The sequence below is a fragment of the Taudactylus pleione genome, unplaced genomic scaffold, assembly GCF_031769625.1.
Source record: "Taudactylus pleione unplaced genomic scaffold, aTauple2 ptg000066l, whole genome shotgun sequence".
Lineage (NCBI taxonomy): Eukaryota > Metazoa > Chordata > Amphibia > Anura > Myobatrachidae > Taudactylus > Taudactylus pleione.
The window spans coordinates 105,778-129,550 of NW_028284468.1; the positions used below are offsets into that span (position 1 = coordinate 105,778).

Below are 23,773 nucleotides of genomic sequence, written 5' to 3' on the forward strand. Positions count from 1 at the left end.
AGAGTGAATTCAGAAAGGATTATTCAAGGATAAAGCAGTGGCACAGGAATGCATGTAAATTTTGCGAGGAAACTGGAATTCCTGAAAATACACATAAACAGAGTTTTGGGTAGAAGGTCAATGGCATCTGGCATGGCAGACTGTATCAGGCAATACAGGTTTCCACAGATAGCAAAGATAGAAAGTCCAAAACATGAATCACAACAGCAGGAATGCAGATGAACTGAGTCTTGAGTAATGGTGCATACACACGGTCAGATTTTCCTTCAGATCTGTACAATAACGATTTTAAAAATCGTTCAATCGTTCATATCTGAAGGAAAATCTGACATATCTGACATGTTTGTCAGATGAACGATGCGCGCACCCGTTTGTCTGATAATGATATCTGACATCTGATGTGTTTGCAGTCAGATTTGTCAGATTTCATTCATTTTAATTAGAGATGAGCGGTTCGGATTCTGTGGAATCCGAACCGCTGCGAACATAGGGGGTCCAAGTCCACCCCGAACCCTGTTCGGGTGTTCCCCGCCTGACTCGGATCCCCGTTCGGGGCCGAACGGCAGCCTCCTGATGTCGGATTCTCGCGAGACCGCTGTAATAGCGGTCTGCCCTACACAGAACAAACACACAGCCACCAGCGGCAGCTGTGTGTTTGTAATAGCAGCCAAAGAGAGTCAGACAGACTCTCATTGGCTGCTGCACGGAGGGAGCTGGTTGGAGCTCACTCATGAGCTCCGTCTTCCGGCTTCCTCTGCGCGTAATAGAGCAGCAGAGCGGGACGGACAGACGGACGGCGGCAGGAGCGGGGATTCAGGTAAGTTTTTTTTTTTTTCTTTTGTTATTTGTGTGTTTTTAAGGGGGCGCTACTGGGGGGCACTGCTACTGGGGGACATGCTAATGGGGGCACTACTACTGGGGGAATGCTACTGGGCGCATGCTAATGGGGCATACTACTGGGGCGCATGCTAATGGGGGCACTGCTACTGGGGGGCATACTACTGGGCGCATGCTAATGAGGGCACTGCTACTGGGGGGCATACTAATGGGGGCACTGCTACTGGGGGGCATGCTAAGGGGGGAATGCTACTGGGGGCACTGCTACTGGGGGTCATACTATTGGGCCCATGCTAATGGGGGCATACTACTGGGCGCATGCTAATGGGGGCACTGCTACTGGGGGGCATACTAATGGGGGCACTACTACTGGGGGGCATACTAATGGGGGCACTACTACTGGGGGCACTGCTACTGGGGGGCATACTAAGGGGGGCATGCTACGGAGGGCATACTACTGGGGGGCATTGCATAGGGGGCCCTACTACTAAGGGGACTGCATAGGGGGCACCACTGCTGGGGGCACTGTGTAAGGGACACCACTGCTGGGGGCATTGTATAAGTGGCACTACCACTGTGGGCATTGTATAAGGGGCATTACTACTGTGGGCTTTGTGTATAAGGGTCACTACTGTGGGCATTGTGTAAAAGGGGCACTACTGTGTGTTGTAACATAAATAAGAGACACTTTATGGTGTAATGTGAATCAGGGACACTGTGCGGTGTATGTGCGGTGTAATGTGAATAAGATTGTGCACTGTGACTCCTAGGGCAGTAGCCCACTTTGTAAACAAGTATTGTGATTCTGCTGGCCCTACCCCACTGGGTGGGTGCACTACTTTTAATTTCTGTCACTGCTGTGTGGCAATGTGTCATTGATGTGCTTTAAACTGTGATGTCTGTGACGCTGCTTTGTCGCTTGGTAACCAGTCAGCTCACTCCAACCTTTGGCCAATAATGGTGAAAACTATAATTTAAACTGAGGTGGTCTAAATTGACTGTAAATGGCTGGAAATTAAGGTTATTGAGGTTAATTATACTCTAGGAAGAAAAAAAAGCCAAATTTATGTGATTTTAGCTTTTTTTGTTAATTTTTATAAAAAAAAACAAATCCAAAGCCAGTCACCGCAGTTTGGCAAATCCAAATCCAGACGACGAATTAGAACCAAATCCAAATCCGGCAAAAATGGTCTGGCGTACATCCCTAATTTTAATATAGGCAGAAATCGTTCAAATCGTTTGTAAATCGTTCATCTGACATATCTGACCATGTGTTTGCACCATAACAAAGCAATAGTATAAACAAGAGCCGTAGCTAGATATTTTGGTGCCCTGTGCGAAAAAGGGTATTGGTTCCACCCCACCCCCCCCCCATCCGGACAGCCAGGGCATGCTGGTACTTATAGTTCCGAGCACAATTCATGCAGTCTGAAGATAGGCACTCTACACAGTACACACTTCTGGTGGGCATGGGCACCCGGTCACAGTAGCTGGCACATGGCACCCAACATCAACCCTCACTCCGCCCCTGAATGGTCCCTGGGTAACTTCCTCCCTCCCCTGAGTCACTTCCTCGGGGATGTGAGCTCCTGCAGCTGGCTGCACTCACCTGCTAGTGACCGCACCATGAAGATAATCATGGGGTCTGGCTGGGGGTGGCAGATATTGGGGTTGACTGGCAGGGGGTGGTAGATGGTGGGGGTGGCAGGGGACAGAGGAGGGTGGTAGATAATGGGGACAGGCTGAGGGTGGCAGTTTGAGGGTGGCAGGGAATAGGAGGATGGCAGATAATTGGGTGTTGGCAGATAGTGGGGGTGGCAGCTCTTGGCCCTTAATACCTGGCACAGGGTGGGCCCCTACAGCATTCACCAATGGCTCCTCACTTGGCAGAGAAGATACTGTGCGGCGCTGCTCAGTGGGTCCGCTCCATGTGAGGGAGGATAGACTGATGGCGAAGAGTGGGGTAGGCATCCATGAAACCCCTCCCCACCATACATCTATCCCCCCGCACATGGAGCGGACCCCCTGAGCAGCACCACTCCCGGCTTACCCACAGCCGCTTACCTTCTACTGATAGCTGACAGCGTTCTCCTCCTAGTATCATGTCCTGCTCCCTAATTCCACGATGTGTGTCCGACAGCCGCTGGGCTCCGTCCCCCACACCACCAGTCGCCAATATTGGACGCCGTCCCGCTGCCTTGCACTGCAATTGGCCCAGGGATCCGGTCTGTCAGGGCTGGAGCAGAGCAGCACGCGGGCACTGGCAACGCCCCTAAACAAAGGAAGGAGGTGGATCTCTGGACCACACTGAAAGGAGCCGGGCGCACCGCTAGTGTCATACATCGCAGTGGGCGCTCGGCAAGTAAAGATTGCGGTGGCGGCCGGTTCCGCCCCAGGCTTCCTCCGCTCTGTGTGGTGGCACCGGCCGCACCACCCTAGCTACGGCCCTGGTATAAACTATAAAGTGTAGCAGATTGTATCAGGCATTGCATGTTTTCATAGACACATGTAAACTTAACTTGGCTGGTACAGTAAGTGCAGACAAACGGTGAGCTTGGAGATCCCAGGTACAAGAACATGACATCAGAATGACTGGACAGAATGTGAGCTCAAACATAACAAAAACTTTCCAGTGTAAACAATCGGTGACCAGCGAGGTACATGGTGAGGGGCAGAACTATATAGCAGAGAGGCAGGTGATTAAACAATGAAAAACAGATTAACTCCTACATGTGAGAAGAAAATGCCCAAATCAAAACCACAGCACCTCGGGTAGCCCAGAGGTACTGCAGAACATATCAACCATAAAGTTCTAACATAACACAACACAACATTTGTGTGTCAAAAAGAGGTGCTATAATCAATTGTATAATTGTTACGCATGTTGTTCAGATAAACTGTTGCACAAAAGCCTATGGGGCCTAGATATTAATAATCTCGTTACTGCCGCGATTATTAACAGTCCAACTCGCTAGGAATATTTAAATTTTTAATGAAAATATCCCGGCTATGTATTACCGGGAACTCGCAGGGACAGTAGTTGGGGTAACAGATGACCCCGCAAGTTATATCCTCGGCATTTCGGTGAAATCTTTCACTGCAGTGAAAGACTTCCCCGGGGGAAGCTGATACTGCGCATGCACACAGGCTGGACAGGGGCTGCGAGAGAGAGATTGAAAGATCTCTCTCCTGCTCCTGGAGACCCCATAGACAAACAGTAGTTTACACTATCTGAAGATGGTGTAAATTACCGGTGCTAAGCTCAGAAAAGGTTCGGTTTTTGGAGTTTAGTACATAGGGGTCAAATTGTAGTCCCCATTGATGATAATGGGGACTGCGATATGCAGTGCTAATTAGCACTTTGCCGGAGATTTCTGTGACATCTCCTGCATTGTGCTATTAGTATATAGGATTGATACATAAAATTATGCAAAAACTGCAGTTTCTGCATAATTTTATGTAAAAATCAGCTTAATACATATGCCCCTATATTTTTATTTTTTAAATCACTATTTTGTGGAGATGCAGTTACTTTAAAGTAGATCCCCCCCCCCTTTTGAATGTTTCCGAGACCTGTCACTTTCCATAATAGTATTAATATAATAGATACCTGCATTATCACTTACTTGGTGAGAGTGTTGTCTGTACCCGGATTGAGTCGGCATCCCGGTGTCCGACAGTCTTAATGCAAGCGCCGAAATCCCGACAGGTCAGGATCCCGGCACCAGTATCCTGATCGTCGACATCCCGAAGGTAAGTAGGTGCAGAGGAGGGTAGCGTTAGCTAGCGGGGTTAGGCACTAGGGGGAGGGTTAGGTTTAGGCATTGGGAAGGGGGTGTTAGGTTTAGGGTGCGGAGAAGGGGAGGTTCGCAGGGCCGGATTAAGGCTTGTGGGGGCCCCCACCAAGCCACACGAAGCCTACCCTCCCTCCCCCACCACACGGAGCCTACCCTCACCCTCCCTGATTACTTACCTTCTGGCTCTGTGTTGTGAATGCAGCAGCACAGACAGCGCTGCTGCAGAGAGCGCAGGGCGGCTACTGAGGCCCGATCAGTGATCAGCATTACGGATATGATGTGTCACACGATGCTGCTAAGGGGACTTGGGAGCCGCTCTGCACTCTATGCGGCAGCGCTGACTGTGCTGTTGCATTCAGAACACAGATCAGCGGCAGCTCAGCCCCCATCCGGGAACTGGGTACACTGGACACCTGCTCTCCGCAGGGTCACCACGACCCTGTGTGGGCAGGGGCAAATATAGGATTTTGTGGGGGTTTACATACTATATATATAATATATATATATATATATATATTTATTTTTTTTATATTGTGGCACTGGTGAGCAGCAGATTCTGTCTGGGGCAGGAGAAATCTGCCCACACAGAGAAGAAAAGGATTCTGGGAAATTGTGTAAGTGCTGCCTTTTGGAGAGAGCTCAGGTGTGGGCTGATGAGGAGGCAGACCAGTCAGGCTGCTGTTGGAGACAGTCTATGTGGGACTGTGGCAGCCAGAGAGCCCAGGGAAGCTAAGCAAGCCATTGGGGGCCAGGAAGCCTGGTTCTGTACCTGCAGGAGGCAGTGGGGGACCCCGAACTCTCAGACTGTGTGACAATACAGCAGTGAAGCTGCAGGCTGAGGAAGCCAGGGACTACTGTATACCTGGAGGATACAGGGAAGGCACAGAGACTGTGTTTGTATATCTGTGGCAGCCAAGCCATGCTGGAGGTGGTGATAGACCTGCAGAGAAGCAGGCTGAGACTTTATTGGCAGATTAGCTGCACCCTTATAGAGAGGGTTCAAGATGTGAGTTAGACGCCCTAAATAGGGGCTAGGTTGTTTATTATTTTCTGTTTTTTTTCTGACTTTCCATGCTGGAAAGTAAAGCATCATTTATTTACTTGAAAGCTGTGTGTGGACCCTCATTAAGCAACTAAACACTGCACCAATCCACCTTCTACCGAGCTAATTACCCCAAGATATCACTATATATTTTTTTTTTTTTTTTTTTTTTTATTTATGCACATGTGTATTAAACACACACGCGCACACACACATATAATATATATAAAATACACACATATACAGTATACACACACAAACGTACATATACAAACACATATACAATATACACACAAACACATACATACACTCTAACACATATACAGTATACACATACATAAACACTAACACATATACTCACATAAACACATACATACACACTAACACATACACACAGCAGTATACACACACTAACACATTTACACACTAACACATACATACACATATATACATAATAAAACAGTACATATACACACTTTTTATGCAGCTGCTGCTCACATCCTTAAGCTCCGCCCCCTCGCGCCGTAATTCGTGGGTCATTTGGGGCGGGGCTTGTCATATTGGCTCTGCCCCCTCCAGCCACGGTAGCAGCGGGAATTGGTCCGTCAGGGGGGGTTTCTAGCCACTCAGAAACTCCCCCCCCCCTTCCTGTGTTCTCTAGAGGTGGGGACCCTCTGTGTGTGGTGGCCCCGGGACAACCGCCCCTGCCACCCCCCCCCTTAATCCGGCCCTGGAGGTTAGGTTTAGGCACTGGGGGGGAGGGTTAGGGTAGGGGTTAGAAAACTGCTCCCCATTGAGTCCTAAGGGTGTCGGGATTCTGGCTGTCGGGATGCCGACAGCCAGGTTATCATACCCAACATGTCTGTAGCATATGTTGTCTAATGTAGGCTAACTGTGTGAATAGAGAATAAGCTTCTTTGCGAGGATCTATGGATAAGGTGTACCAGCCCATACTGTACAATGCTATTTTGACATTTATTTTGCAACACTACTTCTTACGCCCCTGCCCTTTATGCCTTTAGGTATCTATAATGGGTGCAGAGTGTGCGGGGCACACGGGCCCATGGGGGCCCCGCACCGCACACCCTGCACCCATAGTATTACTTACCGTCCCACGTCCGTGCGGGGGTCCGGCGCTGTAAAAACAACTGGAAAATGGACACCGTGGCCATTTTCACGTCGTTTGCGCATGCGCAGTACAGGGAAAATGGCCACCGCACCCATTTTACCGGTGACCTGCGCATACTCTATAGACTCTGGGCTCACTCTAGTGCCCAGAGTCTCTAACTCTGGCCCCGCACAGCTCAGTGTGCTGCCGGCCGCCGGACATAGAGGAGGGGGCCTGTGTCAGAGACTGCACACGGGCCTCCTCCTCTCGAGAAACGCCCCTGATAAAGGGTCATGTATTCACCGCTAATACATTAAGTCAGAGGTTCCTAAACTCTGTCCTCAAGGCCCCTCAACATTTCAGGTTTTAGAGATATTCATGGTTGAGCACAGGTGACTTAAATAGTACCTCAGTCAATTTGATATAACCACCTGTGCTCAACCATGGCTATCTCTAACACTTGAACTGTTGGGGAACCTTGAGGACTGCGTTTGGGAACCTCTGCATTAAGGGAATGCATAATTCATTAAATTTTGTGCAAAGCCAGTTGTTTGGCCAGTTTATGCACATACAAACCAGGATTGATGTTGCTCTCTGGGTAACATTTTAAGTCTTTAGTAATGGTAAGGAGACATTGTTATTGTCTTTGTGTTATGTGTCACATTTGTCCTTTATACCATGTTTATGTCATGATTATACAGTAGTTACACCTATAAATGTGTTTTCCTATCTGGTTGGTGGAAAAGGCTCTATGTAAAGTTTAGAATGACACATGGGGCCTTATTCTGAGTCTGGCGCAAAGCTGTCGGCAGTGTGTAGGTGCGCAGCACCCATATTTACTACCTTATGCTAATGCGAGTATCCGTCCTTCTATGCCAGCATCCATGTGGTATCAGGTGTATGCATCGCTCCGCCCACTGGTTCCCTGGCCACGCCCATAACCATCATCATTAATATCAGCAATGGCATACACCCCATGCTAGGTGCAAAGGAGCCATCTTTGCTTTACAGCCAAAGACACGGAGATGACTGACGTTTTGCCTTTCACTAGCCCACGTATCCAATGTTGTTTTACCTTTAACTGCCACTGTAGGTGTTTGATTCTGGACAGAGGCAGCTCTAACTCTACTGTAGTATACCTCAAGAATCAGTTATCCAGACCCACATCGCTTAACATACTGTACTGTAGCTTGTGCCTTCTCAATGATTGTTCTGTTTGCCCATTCACTCACACCATTCTACTCAGGTGTGTAGGCAATCACTAGTTGGTGATGTGTTATTTATTGGCTATTTGAAGCCTAATTCATAAATTTTAGTTTATTTATCTACAGTATTACGCTATGTATTGAGAACTACGAGAAAAGTAATATGTTTTTATTCTATTTATTCATGGTTTAGCGCGACTGGGTTTCACACAACTTTGTTTCTATTGCTTACACTATATTTGCGTTTAAGGTGACCCACGTGTTTTACCTTGGTTGCTTTACCAGTTGCACTGGGGTGTTGTATTGGTTATTTACCTAATAACTAGTTGGTGTTGGGTGCCATTCTTCTTTAAAAAAAGATAGTTAGATCTCGGTTGTTAGATGTCAGCACTTTTATCTTTAGGAGTGTTGGAGTTTCCACTAGACTTCTTCACTCTTAGTTTACAGAAACTATACGTGTGTCATTCTTTTAGCATTATTTATGAGTGTCATGAAGTAGCGGTTCCCACTCATTAACTCTTTTATTTAACACTACACACTGCAAATTGGACCTTTTATCCCTTCTTCTCCAGTATGGTCAGATTAATTCCTACAGTAGATCTGGCACATCTCCTATGTCTGTGACAATTATTTCAACCTTGATCCACAAGCGCACAGTAATTGTCCTTACTTTCTTGGCATTTAGGACTTTATCTCCTTTTCCCTGACATTTACAAGATCACGTGACTTGAGCTAACTCATTACAGCTGAAGTGCCTAATGGCTCCTGAGTCCATCTACCAGCATTCTTTACGGAGACTGTCTGCTACATTTAATGCTGACTTATTCTTTCTTTCATGCTTGCATGATGAAGTACCACTTGGTTTACTTGCTCTACATTCTGAGGCCTTATGTCCCACCTTGAGACTGCAGCTAGGCACAGGGGCGTATCTACCCATTGGCCAGGATGGCACTCGCCAGGGGCGCCGATCAAAGGGAGGGCGCCGTCCAGCAGTGCCACCAGTAGCCAAGGGGTGGACAAGTCCCCCGGCCCCACAAGTGTAGGGCAGACCGCAGTGATAGCGGTGGCTGTGTGTTTGTAATAGCAGCCAGCTAATGAGAGTCAGACAGACTCTCATTTGCTGCTGCGTCGTCCGCAGAGGGAGCAGGCTGGAGCTCACTAATGAGCTCGTGTGCCGGATCCCCCCGCAGCATGTGATGGGAGAGATGCCATACGTCATGACGTCTCTACCATGCAGGAGAAAAGCGGCCGGGACTCAGAGCAGACAGCGGCGGTCACGTAAGGAGCGGTGATCAGGTAAGGTGAATTTTTTTTTGTTCTATGTGTGTGTGTTTGTGTGTGTAAGCCTGGCACTACAGGGGGGGCACTGAAATAGGGGGTGGCAGCTACTGGGGGGCACTGTACAGGAGTGGCCACTACTGGGGGCAATTTATGGGGGTGGCCACTACTGGGGTCACTGTATAGGGGTGGCCAATACTGGGGGCAATTTAGGGGGGTGGCCACTACTGGGGTCACTATATAGGGGGGACTACTACTGGGGGCACTGTATAGGGGGGGCTACTACTGGGGGCACTGTAGCATAGGGGGGATTACTACTGGGGGATTACTATTGGGGGCACTGCATAGGGGGGGTGGGGGGCACCAGTCCATTACATTGCCAGGGGCGCTTGGATCACTAGATACACCCCTGGCTAGGCAATTTAAGAAAAAAACTCCTGTCCCTTTACTGCCATGTTCTGACCTAGGATATTCACTGTTCCTGCACAGAAAGCAATCTTGGGCAAGATAGAGGGGATGTCCTGTGTGGCCTGTGGGAGGGATCAGAAAATACCTCTGGCGCTGCATCACACATAGATAAGGCAAGCTAACACCAAAATCTTTTCTGGGCTTATTATATAGCTCCTTATTGTCGCCCTTCATAGAGAACCATGGGGATGCCTCTTTAGATTAAATTGATTGAATGGGGAAGGGGCCCTTTCAAAATGTTGCCATGGGGTCCACAAAGTTCTGGCTACGCCCTGATCTGACTGTATATACTGTACATACATATACTGTATATATAAGTAAATAAACCCAAAAGATGCCCGGCCAGATTGCACCTTGTGTAGCAAACCTTAGGCCTGTTTTCAATTAGAGGCGAAAAGTTTCGCCTGTCCGACTTTCTGCCTCCTTCGCCTGTTTTAGAGGAGAAAACTTTATACTCGCGTCCCCGCTTTTAGCCCTATTCAATTCCTAAACAGGCGAAAGTGGGGAATGCGGAACAGGCAGAAAGTACTGTCAGATGTGGGGAAGTGAGTCTGTACCCCCAAAAAAGATGCACTTACACAGGGAATGAATGTACATGTGTACTAATAGCCCTAATAAGTGTTTGGGGTACTTAAGTAGTTTAAATTGCTTCTTATTAGCATCTTTGCAAAAGTGGTGAAGAATGGCCTAAATATTTTGGTAAAAATATGTAGACCAGTTAAATTTGGGGTACTTGAAAAAGGGTGCTAGCATATTTAAATGTCTCTAAAGTGAACTTTTAAAAAACGTTAAAATCCACAATCATACATGCACCTGCAATCCCAAAAACACTTGGCTCCTCCTTACAGCACCCCAAGAACCCCATTTCACTAGTTTTTATACTTGTCCACCCACTTTATAAATTTTCACCCCAAAAATTACATGCATTTTTTGGGGTGTTCTGAGGTAATTTGTTTTGCTGTTGTGTCCTTTGGGGGGCTGTCCCAAGGGGTCTGAGTCGTTTCCCCATGCTTGCACCCCAAAATAACGATTTTGCACTTCTTTTCACCTGCTATTCATTGAGAACGAAAAAGGCATTAAAACATGGTGAACAAGCCGGGTCAGAACCAAACGGACAAGACGGTATCAGGGATCAGACAATATCGGGTCAGGAACGGAGCCAAGGTCAGAACCAGAATATTAAGCGCAGTACCAGGGAGGAGACTGAGTCAGGTCACGAACAAGCCAAGGGTGAGAATGAGCAAACAGAATCACTGAGGTATGAACTCTGGAGTAAGGTAATGGAGCCTATACTCTGGCACCTGTCTAGTGCCAGAGACTCCCTCTTATAGGGAGGAGTTCAATTCTCACGCCAAACGTGATGTCACGTTTGGTGCGCCTGTCACTTCAAATCTCCCTGCAGGTTGGCGCGCACTCCCCTAGGGGAGCCGCGGCCGCCTGTACATGCAGCCGCCGGCCAGCCAGGACCCGCCCGTCCTCTTCTCTCAACAAATGCATGCCACCTCTCCTGCCAACTCATTACTTCCTCCCGCCTCCAAGATTTTTCCCGTGCTGCTCCCTACCTCTAGAACTATCTCCCTCTCCCTAACAGATTCTCCACCCCTCTACAAATCTTCAAATGGGCCACTACTTCATCAAGGCCTTCCAGCTCTCATCCTAACCCGCTACTACATGCTCTTTCCGCCCTTTCTACCCCTTCTGTGTCATGCCTGTTTGTCTGCTCCTCCCCTTTAGAAAGTAAGCTCTTACGAGCAGGGCCCTCTTCCCTCATGCGCTTCTCCTTACTTATACTTTCTTCTACTCCTTACTCCCCACAAGGGCATCTAACACTTAATTGCTGACTCCCTGCTGCTTATTTTGAGTGTTAAAATCGCCAATGCAGCAATGTGTATAAACCATGTCCTTGTTCTGCATTGTATTGTACTGTTTATGTACTATGTAAGGCGCTGCAGAACTTTTGTGGCGCCATATAAATAAAGAATAATAGTAATAATAATAAAATGTGCACAACTCCACATCACCTGTGCCAATTTCTGAGCATGTCTAGTGCAAGTTCACACAAGATATGCTCCTTAAATTTTACATCAGCCCCATATTGGTACCCTCAGGGACAGATTAATGGTGGGGCGACCAGGGACCCCTACACACCAATTACCACTCATTCATGACGCTTAATAGAATTGGGAGCCGTTCTTTATGTATTATGCATTCAGAAGCATCAGCAACCCTGTCCAGATGCTGGGCAATCAGCAGCAGCCCACCACAAAGGTAAGTACTTGGGGGCTCTGTGTCATACTGGGGGAGCACTGTGGGGAATAATATTAATACTGGGGACGTTGTGTGGCATACTGGGGGAGAACTGTGAGACATAAAATTAATACTGGGGGTATTGTGTGGCATAATATTAATACAGAGGTAATTGTGTGGCATAATATTAAAACTGGGGGCATTGTGTGACATACTGGAGGAGAACTATGGGGCATAATATTAATACTGGGGACATTGTGTGGCATACTGGGGGAGAACTGTGAGACATTTAATACTGGGGCATTGTGTGGCATACTGGTGGAGAACTGTGGGGCATAATATTAATACTGGGGGCATGGTGTGGTATAATGGTGGAGAACTATGAGGCATAATAATAATTCTGAGGGCATTGTGTGACATACTGTGGGAGAACTGTGGGGCATAATACTAATACAGGGGGCATTGTGTGGCATACTGGTGGAGAACTGTGGGGCATATTAATAATACTGGTGGCATTGTGTGGGAGAACTGTGGGGCCTAATACTAATACTGGGGGCATTGTTTGGGAGAACTGTTGGGCATAATATTAATACTGGGGGCATTGTGTGGCATACTGGGGGAGAACTGTGGGGCATAATACTAATGCTGGGGGCATTGTGTGGCATAATAATACTGGGGGCATTGTGTGACATACTAGGGGGAAACTGTGGTGCATACTAATACTGGGGACATTGTGTGGCATACTGGGGGAGAACTGTGAGACATAATATCAATACTGGGGGCATTGTGGGCATACTAGGGGGTACAATGGAGCATACTATTAATACTTAGGGGGGCACTGGGGGCCTAATAATACTGAGAGCATTGTTTGGCATACTGGGCTATATTGTGTGGCATAATATTAATACCGGGGGCACTGCGTGGCATACTAAGGTAGGCTGTGTGGAATAATGTGGGGGAGCTGTGGTGTAATGTTCAAAATGGGGGCGCTGTGCGACATAATGTAATTTTATTGGTAGGGGCCCCCACATGTTAGGTACCCTTAGGCCCCAAAAACCTAAATCCGGCCTTGTGTACCCTAGCTATTTAAGGTAAAGTAGGATTCTTCTATACGGAGAGGAAAGGACAATGACAATGTGTAAAACATTAGTACTATTGTTGAGCTCAAGCTATGAAAGTAGTTAAACGACTGGCTATTAACCTAACAATGTGACTGTTATAGGATCAATCATCTCTACGTTGTGAGAGGCGTTCATAGATGATAACATAGAATATGTGGGAATGTGGTGTATTAATTATGTGCAGGTAACTCCTTATCACTCATAGTAGTGTCAGTGCAAAGAGCAAAGGTGCAATGATTTTATCTAACCGGGAAATCCGTAATGGGAAGTCTTTTCTTTCATTCAGGAGACTCCATACTGAATACGTTTGCTTAAATCCTTCATTTTGGGTCAATATCATTGTTTGCCACCATGTCTTCTGCCTTGGAACTGGTCGGATTTTTAATGGGTTTGATTGGGAGTTTAATATGTGGAGTCACCTTATCAAGTCAGCAGTGGAAAACGTCTACTGTAAGCGGCAGCGTGATTACCTCGTCCATCGTGTACGAGAACTTGTGGAAGAGTTGTGCGACAGCCAGCACCGGCATCTCCAACTGCAAGTCATTCGATTCACTGCTGAATCTGCCCTGTGAGTTCATTATTGATTCTAGAATTAACACATGTAACCACCCTGAGTACTTTCATCTACTCCGTCCTGTGTCATTCCTTGTGTGTCCATTACATTTATCTGTATAGTTTTACTGCCAGTCTTTATCTGTCATGTAATATTTTATTGCAGCGCGACCACTTGAGTTCTACATATTGGGAATATCACTTGCTGTTGGTTATATACTTAAAGGACAAATATAGACACAATATTGTACCTTCCATGACTGTACAGTAGTGTAGATATTTTAAATGTTGTTAAGGGGTCTATTTACTAATAAGTGTTAGGAGAAGTGAAGAGTGATAAGGTGCCAGCCAATCAGCTCCTAACTGCCATCTCACAGGCTGTGTTTGAAAAATGACAGTTGGGAGCTGATTGGCTGGTACCTTATCAATTTTCACTTCTCCTAACACTGCTTAGTAAATAGACCCCTAAGTGTTGTTTCAAGGTGGAGCAATTTCCTTGACACCTCCCACTGCCTAATGCACTTTGTAAGAACATTTCAGCTGACAAGCTAAGGGCTATATTTTCTGTGGCAGGTTTTCAAAGCAGTTGTTTTCGGCATAATATTGAACGAAAAACTATTACAATTAATATAATTGGCGTTTTAAATCCTGGGAGCAAAACCACAAAAAATTGTGATCAGCAAATATAGCCCTAAATGTATGGTATAGAATTGCTTAGATAACACATCTATAATGCAATCTTGAATGATGTCCCATCTTCTCCTGCGTACAACCGTCCCCCTCCCCCCACCACTGCTGTCAAAAATACTTCCCACCCTGTCCTGTCCTCCCCGCTATACTTACCCATTCCCAGGTCATTGGTCCTCCTCCCAACACAGTGGTCTGTCCAACTGCTGCATTGTTTCAGTTTTTCACACTTTGATCCCTAATGAACTTAAAAACGTGAATGAGTCCGTTCATTCCAGGTTTATTGATATGAGCTATTATGGTAATATAGGAGCAGTGCCCTCTGTCCTAGGTGAAATGGGTGTGCTTGGTACCGTTATGCTTGGCGGTCCACCACGTGGAAACACTTTAGTGATGGATCAGGTGCACGTTCATGTAGTCTGAACATTATCTTGTCAAGGTTTTCCACCCTCCTCCAGTACAGAAGTTCTCACCTATTACCCCTATTACAGTATAATACTTATTTATAAATGTAACTATGATTGACAAATGTTTAGTAAATAACACCAATGTGTTTTTTGTATGAATGTTGTTATTAAATAATTCAATGAACTGTTACTTTTAGTGACACTAGACATAAAATAAGAGCTCCGATAGGGCGCACAGATGCTTATTTGCTCGGTTCTGTGCATTATGTAGCTCTGTACATAAGGCCTTATTCAGAGATGGACACTAATGCCACCGCTGTGGCAGATCAGTCAATTATCAGACTGCTGAGTAACCCTATGGTCCCGCAGGATGGCCACAGGAACCGAGACGTCATTGCAATTGTAGGCACAGATGCCCCCGAATGGTTGTGACATGCCAGTGTTTGAGCCGCCACTGCCCCATTACATCCCAAAAATGGTCCCACAATTTGGCGCATGTGCGTGGCGACTCAGACGCATGCTCAGATCATCGATAATCGCTCAACTGCGTAAATATCGGCACTATGCCCATCCCTGAATCAGACTCAACTGATGCAGTGTAATAAATATTACACCTATAATTTAGCAATATATTAGGCACTGATTATTGCCTGTATTACTAACTACAATTCACACTCTGATTCTCGGAGCTATAGCGGTGAGTGGTAAAGCCTGAGACTTTGTTGAGTTCCAGCAAGTCTGCCCGATATTTTAAAGGTGTATTTATTTTAAAGGCAAAACCCAAGTTTTTTTTTTTATTATTCTTTATTTATATTTTTCTGTCACTGTGTTCAAATTATAGTTTGTTTTCATTTTTTATTTAAACTCTTTATTTAAAGTGCTCGTGGAAGTAGACAGGCTGAACATATAAATGGACATATGAAGATAGGAAGCACTAACAATGAGCCACATTTTCAAATATAAAGAATACAATGGGAAACAAAACATGTAAATAGATGAAAAAGAAAATAATGTGTAAGGGGGGTGTTAAACAAGGTGGGGGGTGGATAGGGAGAAAACAGGACTACCTGAAAAGATAGAGCGTCTTGAGGAGCATCATATGATGCACAGAAAGCATCACAAAAAAAAAAAAGTTCCTATCCAAAGTAATATAGCAAGAACGGAGGAAGCGAGGAGGGTGGTCGTCTCCGTCGTACATGGGTCCAGTGGAAAAGGCAAGTATAAGGGTCAAGAATGAGGAGTGCTATAGTGAGAGAGCCACGGAGCCCAAACATGGGCGATATATGGCCTTTATCGTGGAAACAATAAGTAATATTTTCTATTGCCGCAATATGCCAAATTTGCAATTTAGGGCAGAGAGAGATGGTGGGAGAGGATTGTTCAGGTTGCGAGCTATTCATTTGTTGTGGCTACTAAAATGTGGGACAACAGCTTTGTGGAATGCCTGGAGAAATCGGGGGGAGGTGGGTAGCATAGAAGAAAGATCCATGGGTCCTGTGGGATAGGAGCTTCTTTATTTTTCACTATTTCATTTTTGTAATTATCAATCACATTTGATATTTTGCTTTACTATTTGTCTCATAGACAACGTGTGTGTTATCTTTTTAGAGTATACCAGAATGCATTAAATAACCCTTATATAATTTTACTGATTTCGAGTGCACTTTTGGAATACTTTATATTTTTGAACTTTGTTTTGTAGTTTATCTCTTGTGTTCCTGGTGCACCTCCAGAATTATATTTAATTAAAAAAATTTTTGGACTCGAGCATTAGCATAGATCCATTTGTATTAATCTCTGCATTATGAAACTGTTATTACTACTACTTTTGGTGCGGTCCTCTTGTTCTTCATTGACCCAACAGGCACTTAGTTGGGTAAGCTTTTAAACTTGTATCCTCCACCACCCCCTCTCCCCCCATCTTTATAATAACATTAATCTTGCAATCATAATATATATTTTGCCATATGTTCTATGCCCCCCCCCCCCCCATCATACCTAACAAAAACACGATGCCTCCAACTCGCCTTTCAACTCTTCTCCGGGTTCTACTTACCTTTAGGACTTCTCAGCTTCTTCTCAATATCTCCTTCACTGTCTCTGATTTCGCTCCCCTAGTGTTTCTAAACTGCAGGGCTGGCAGGCTCCCTGCTCCTATAGTCAGGCCTGGCGTCAGGGGGGGACCGGACGGGCACAACACAAGTCCGCCTTGTTCCTGCTGGGCCGCGGCTGCCGGGACCCATAGTCACCACCCAGCTTCCCTTGTAGCCTGGCCCGGGCAGCGCTGGGTTCTTCCAGGTGGCTCAGCTGCGGCCCGGGCCGGGCCTGACCTTTAAGTGCGCAACGCGGCTGCATGACGTCATAGGTCACGTCGCCACATGTCTTCCATGCGCTCAGCATCAGGTAAGCTGCACTGTAGAAGGGTTGCTACTGGGGATAGGAGATTTTAGAGCAATAGTGGCTGAATGCTGAGGACGGAAGAAGCTGATGGGGGCTGGGGCAGAGGAAGCTGATGGGGGCTGGGGCAGAGGAAGCTGATGGGGGCTGGGGCAGAGGAAGCTGATAAGGGCTGGGGCGGAGGAAGGTGATGGGGCCATAGGAAGCTGATGGGGGCTGGGGTAGAGGAAGCTGATGGGGCCTTAGGAAGGTGATGGGGTTGGGGCAGAGGAAGGTGATGGGGCCTTAGGAAGGTGATGGGGTTGGGGCAGAGGAAGCTGATGGGAGCTAGGGACAGAAGAAGGTGATAGGGGCTGGGTACAGAGGAAGGTGACGGGGCTGGGGCAGAAGGTGACACTAGCTGGGGGCAGAAGGTGACACTGGCTGGGGATAGAGGAAGGTAATGTGGGCTGGGGATAGAGGAAGATGAAGGAGCAGAGGAAGGTAATGGGGCTGGGGGAGTTAATATCATGCTTCACATATCACACATGCAGGGGTGGAATGTGCGGGATCGGGAGTGGTGGTGAGAAGGTGGGGCCCCGAGAGACATCAGTATACTGGGCCCCGAGATTTCTGTTGCCGGCCCTGCCTATAGTGCTTCTTCCCGCTGTCTCCACTGCATGGCTGGCTGGCTCCCGGCTCCTCTAGTGCTTCTCCCCGCTATCTCCACTGCAGGGCTGGTAGGCTACCGGCTCCTCTAGTGCTTCTCCCCGCTATCTCCACTGCAGGGCTGGCAGGCTACCGGCTCCTCTAGTGCTTCTTCCCGCTGTCTCCACTGCAGGGCTGGCAGGCACCAGGCTTCTCTCCACTACACAGACATCATGACACTGCAGGAAGCTCAGCCAGGCTCCAAAAGTCACTGAATCTAGGACGCAGGACCACAGCGCCAGAAAATAGCTTGAAGCAGAAAATCCTCTCCCCCCTGGCCATCAAGCATATGCATGCTAGGACTCGGAGTGCTGACGGCACCATAGTAGAATTCTATCAGTCCCTGGCTGCTGGAGTCACACTCCAGCCATAGTCAGCGCCCTTTGATCTGTTTGGTGCCTGGAACCACCCTCCCTACGCCCCTGGATACAATGTGGCATAATGTTTACTGAGGGCACTACAATGAAGCGTGTTCTGGAAGACCATCCACCGCAGTTACAGATGTCAACATTGCCAAAGCTGCGGAGATTTTGCAAAATTACAGAAGTTACATTTAAGTGAACTTTCGGCTTCACTTTGCATCTCATTCCAACGGGTTCAGCATATTGTGACAAAGTAATTGAAAATGCATTGTGTGTGTTGAATCATGCAAGAACAATGTCGGAGAGGATACCCGTTTTCCTCACATCAATTGTGACTTGTGAAGAATCGTGGATTTGTCATTATGATCCAGAATCCAAACAACAGTCCAGTGTATGGAAACGTTTCTGCTTTTTCCAAGTTTAACACAAAATTCAGTCACACATCTCTGACGTAATCTCAGACACGTCTTCTTCATCCGCTATAACGAAACGTACGAAGATCATCCACTCACTGTGGCCAAACAAAGAACACTATGGTAGTCCAACCGCAGGTTCAGACACATCCATGTATGAGCTTCACAATAACCAGCATAGCATTGCCACATCTACCTATGGGACAGAAAAACAGAGGCAGTCTCATTACATTTCAATCAGCCCTCGTGTATGTGTGTGTCTGTGTGTATATATATGTATATATATATATATATATAAATATATATATTTATTAGAAACCCCCCCCTTAAAAATCCTGCATTTGCCCCCGCCCATGGGAGGTTCTGCTGCAGATGAGCATGCACAGACAGAGGCAGATTAAGGACCTCATTCAGTCGGTCACGAGCGCTGATGCGCTCGTAACTGACTCGATGGTTTGGCCTGCGCACATGCAGCGGCCTCACTGCGCGTGCGCAAGCCCCGGAGCGACAGAGAAACTGTCCACCCGGAGCTCGTTACCAAAGGGACAGCTGTCGATGTTGATCGACAGCTGCCCCCATTTGGTAGGCGGGCCGGGGGGGGTGGTTTCCAAAATGGAGGCTTTTTTTATGAACGCCTACCGTTTTGTGGGCGGCCGCACTGACATCATCAGTGATGTCAGTGGGGAGCTTCCTGCTCCATCAGAGCAGAAAGCTCCCTGGGGCTTATGAGTGCCCAGACCCAACCTTAGGGTCTGGTCGTAAGTCGCAATGGTGATCACCATTGCGACCATCAAACTGGTCGGTCGTTAAACTGTGGGTGGTAACCTACAGCTTAACGATCGACAAGGAGGCGGCCGTTCAGGATGCAAGCAGCCGCCCTGATTCAGTGCGACCGCTTGCAACTAACGACTGCCTCTGAATGAGGTCCTAAGACCTAACTGGGCTCCAGGTCATACTTGCCAACTTTCCCTTATTGTCAGGGAGACTCCCTGAAATAATAGCAATTTCCCTGAAGAGTCTAGCAATCTCCCTGATTGCACCTTACCCCATTATGTAGCTGTCCTATAAAAAAGAAAACCGAAATGTATACATTCAAATACGATCATTAGTACGTATAATTTCCCTGCATTGGTTATAATAACTCACAATGATCCCTATGGCTACATGTATTTTCTGAAAAGTATCAGAGTGTTCTCATCAACATGTAGATCTTACTAACTGCTTTGGGGCTCATTTACATAGGGATGTAAGTCAGTGTTATGACACGCCTCTCAGATGTAGTATTACATGTCCACTTTACCACCGCGCTCATAGGTGCTACTTTCACAATCTCCCTGAAATGCTTTTTCAAAAGTAGGCAAGTATGCTCCAGGTAAAAATAAACATTGAAACAGCATTACCTCATATCTATTTGACTGTTGTTTTCATCCGTTTCTGTGTTATTTATCTACTGTATCTATCCATGAAAGGCACCACTAATATTTACATCTTCTTTTTGTTCACTTACTTAGCGGTGATCTACCAGCATCAATGGGCCTGATTCAAAGGTGGACCCTATGCCGATGTTTGCGCTGTAGAGCAATTTATTTTTGTTACTGCAAAATCTGCTAACTGTACAATGGCGATCGCAGTTGCTTATGGGATCGCTGGCATTAGAGACGGTGACTGCATATTTTTGCAGATGTAAATCTGTAAGATATCACAGCCGCACGTACATAGAACCCGCCCCACCTCTGTATCAGGCTCACAGGCACTATGCTGCACACAAGCACAATGATTTTGTTTGCCCACAGCTCTAACATACATAAAATACAGTAGTAGTATACAATAGCTCTCACATACATAACATACAGTAGTAGTATACAACAGCTCTCAAATACATAACATACAGTAGTATTATACAACAGCTCTCACATACATAACATACAGTAGTATTATACAACAGCTCTCACATACATAACATACTATAGTATTATACAACCGCTCTCACATACATAACATACAGTAGTATTATACAATAGCTCTCACATACATAACATACAGTAGTAGTATACAACGGCTCTCACATACATAACATACAGTAGTATTATACAACGGCTCTCACATACATAACATACAGTAGTATTATACAACAGTTCTCACATACATAACATACAGTAGTATTATACAACAGCTCTAACACATACTTGCCTACTTTTGAAAATGACTTTGAGGGAGATTGTAGATGGCTGCAGAATGCGACGCGCCTTTGTGGGGGCGTGGTCTGCTCCACCCAAAGGGCGTGTCTAACTCCACCTATGGGCGTATATATTCCTATAAACCGACGCCCTAGCTCCCCCACTGACATTAATACATCTCTACCCTGCCATATTGACATTAATAGATTCCCCCCCAGACGCACACATTCATTTATATGAATAGATTCACACACACACAGACAGTTTCACACACATCACATGAATAGATTCATACACACACACACACACACACACACAGACAGTTTCACACACATCATTCATACACATAGATTCATATACACACACACAGTCTCATACACATCCCATGAATAGATTCATACACACAGTCACACACACAGTCTCATACACAGTCACACACAGACAGTCTCAGCACATCCCATGAATAGATTCACACACACACAGTGTCTCACACACATCATATGAAGATTTCACCTCCACACACACACACAATTACATCACATTACTACACACACACATACATCACATTAGTACACACACACACACACACATACATCACATTACTACACGCACACACATACATCACATTACTACACACACATACATCACATTACTACACACACATACATCACATTACTACACCCACACATACATCACATTACTACACACACATACATCACATTACTACACACACACATACTGTACTACACATACATCACATTACTACACATACATCACATTACTACACACACACACACACATACTGTACTACACATACATCACATTACTACACACACACACACACATCACATTACTACACCCAAACATACTGTACTACACACACACACACACACATCACATTACTACACCCACACATACTGTACTACACACACACACACACATCACATTACTACACCCAAACATACTGTACTACACACACACACACACATCACATTACTACACCCACACATACTGTACTACACACACACATACATCACATTGCTACACACACACACACATACATCACATTACTACACATACATCACATTACTACACCCACACATACTGTACTACACATGCATCACATTACTACACATACATCACATTACTACACCCACACACATACATCACATTACTACACACATACATCACATTACTACACACACATACATCACATTACTACACACACATACATCACATTACTACACACATCACATTACTACACACACACACATACATCACATACATACATCACATTACTACACACACACATACATCACATTGCTACACACACACACACACACATACATCACATTACTACACACACACACATACATCACATCACTACACACATACAATTACACAGTAACAGATCTCCCTCCCTCCCTCCCCCACGGCACTGACATGAGTTATACATGTGGCAGGAGCTGCAGTGACCTCTAACACTCACAGTCTCAGGCAGCTCCTCTGTTTTCAGTGTCCACACTGTCCTCCGGCGTTGGCTCCTCCCCCCTCCGTCCTCTGTCATCACAGGCTGGCCAGGGAATGCTGGGAGCATCAGTCTGTGAGCAGGGGAAGGCGTGCCCAGGAGACCTCACAGCAGCCACACTCCTGCCTCCCTGCACCCGGTGAGTGCGCCCCTGCGTCTTAAGCTCGGGCCCCGCCCCCTTTACCTCCGGATTCGCGCATGCGCAGTCCGGATTTTTAGACAGGGCAGAGGGAATGCGGGGGATTCAACCTACTTTACGGGGTAGCGGGAGCTCCCACCTGTATTCAGGAGACTCCCGCGAAAATCGGGAGGGTAGGAAACTCTGCTCTAACATACATAAAATACAGTAGTATTATACAACAGCTCTCACATACATAAAATACAGTAGTATTATACAACAGCTCTAACATACAGTAGTATTATACAACAGCTCTCACATACATAACATACAGTAGTATTATACAACAGCTCTCACGTACATAAAATACAGTAGTATTATGTAACAGCTCTCACATACTGTTCATAAAATACAGTAGTATTATACAACAGCTCTCATTCATAAAATATAGTAGTATTATACAACAGCTCTCTCATTCATAAAATATAGTAGTATTATACAACAGCTCTCATGTACATAAAATACAGTAGTATACAACAGCTTTCACATACTGTTCATAAAATACAGTAGTATTATACAACAGCTCTCACATACATAAAATACAGTAGTATTATACAACAGCTCTCACATACTGTACATAAAATTCAGTAGTATACAACAGCTCTCACATACATAACATACAGTAGTATTATACAACAGCTCTCACATACATAACATACAGTAGTATTATACAACAGCTCTCACATATATAATATACAGTAGTATTATACAACAGCCCTCACATACATAAAATACAGTAGTATACAACTCTCACATACATAGCATACAGTAGTATTATACAACAGCTCTCACATACATAAAATACAGTAGTATTATACAACAGCTCTCACATACATAACATACTATAGTATTATACAACAGCTCTCACATTCATAAAATACAGTAGTATTATACAACAGCTCTCACATACTGTACATAAAATTCAGTAGTATATAACAGCTCTCACATTCATAAAATACAGTAGTATTATACAACAGCTCTCACATACTGTACATAAAATTCAGTAGTATACAACAGCTCTCACATACATAAAATACAGTAGTATTACATACTGTACATAAAATACAGTAGTATTATACAACAGCTCTCACATACATAACATACAGTAGTATTATACAACAGCTCTCACATTCATAAAATACAGTAGTATTATAGAACAGCTCTCACATACATAACATACAGTAGTATTATACAACCGCTCTCACAAATACATCCAGTCATTTTGAAGTGTACAGAGTTGCCACAAAACTGCAATCTCTTACATCCCCCCCACCATACCATA

The 23,773-nt window shown here is 45.6% G+C and overlaps 1 protein-coding gene across 3 annotated transcripts in view; it reads left to right on the forward strand.

Annotated features, from left to right (window-relative positions):
* The window catches only part of LOC148534360 (claudin-15-like), a 137,782-nt gene that overhangs the window by 36,179 nt on the left and 77,830 nt on the right, over positions 1-23,773 (forward strand). The window contains exon 1 of one of the 3 annotated variants that reach the window (XM_088466799.1): positions 13,455-13,671. The exons of the other annotated variants lie outside the window; for them this stretch is intronic. Within the exon in view, the coding sequence (XP_088322925.1) occupies positions 13,455-13,671 (217 nt within the window). Of the gene's footprint in view, positions 1-13,454; positions 13,672-23,773 lie in introns of those variants that run through there. 3 annotated transcript variants of the gene reach the window in all.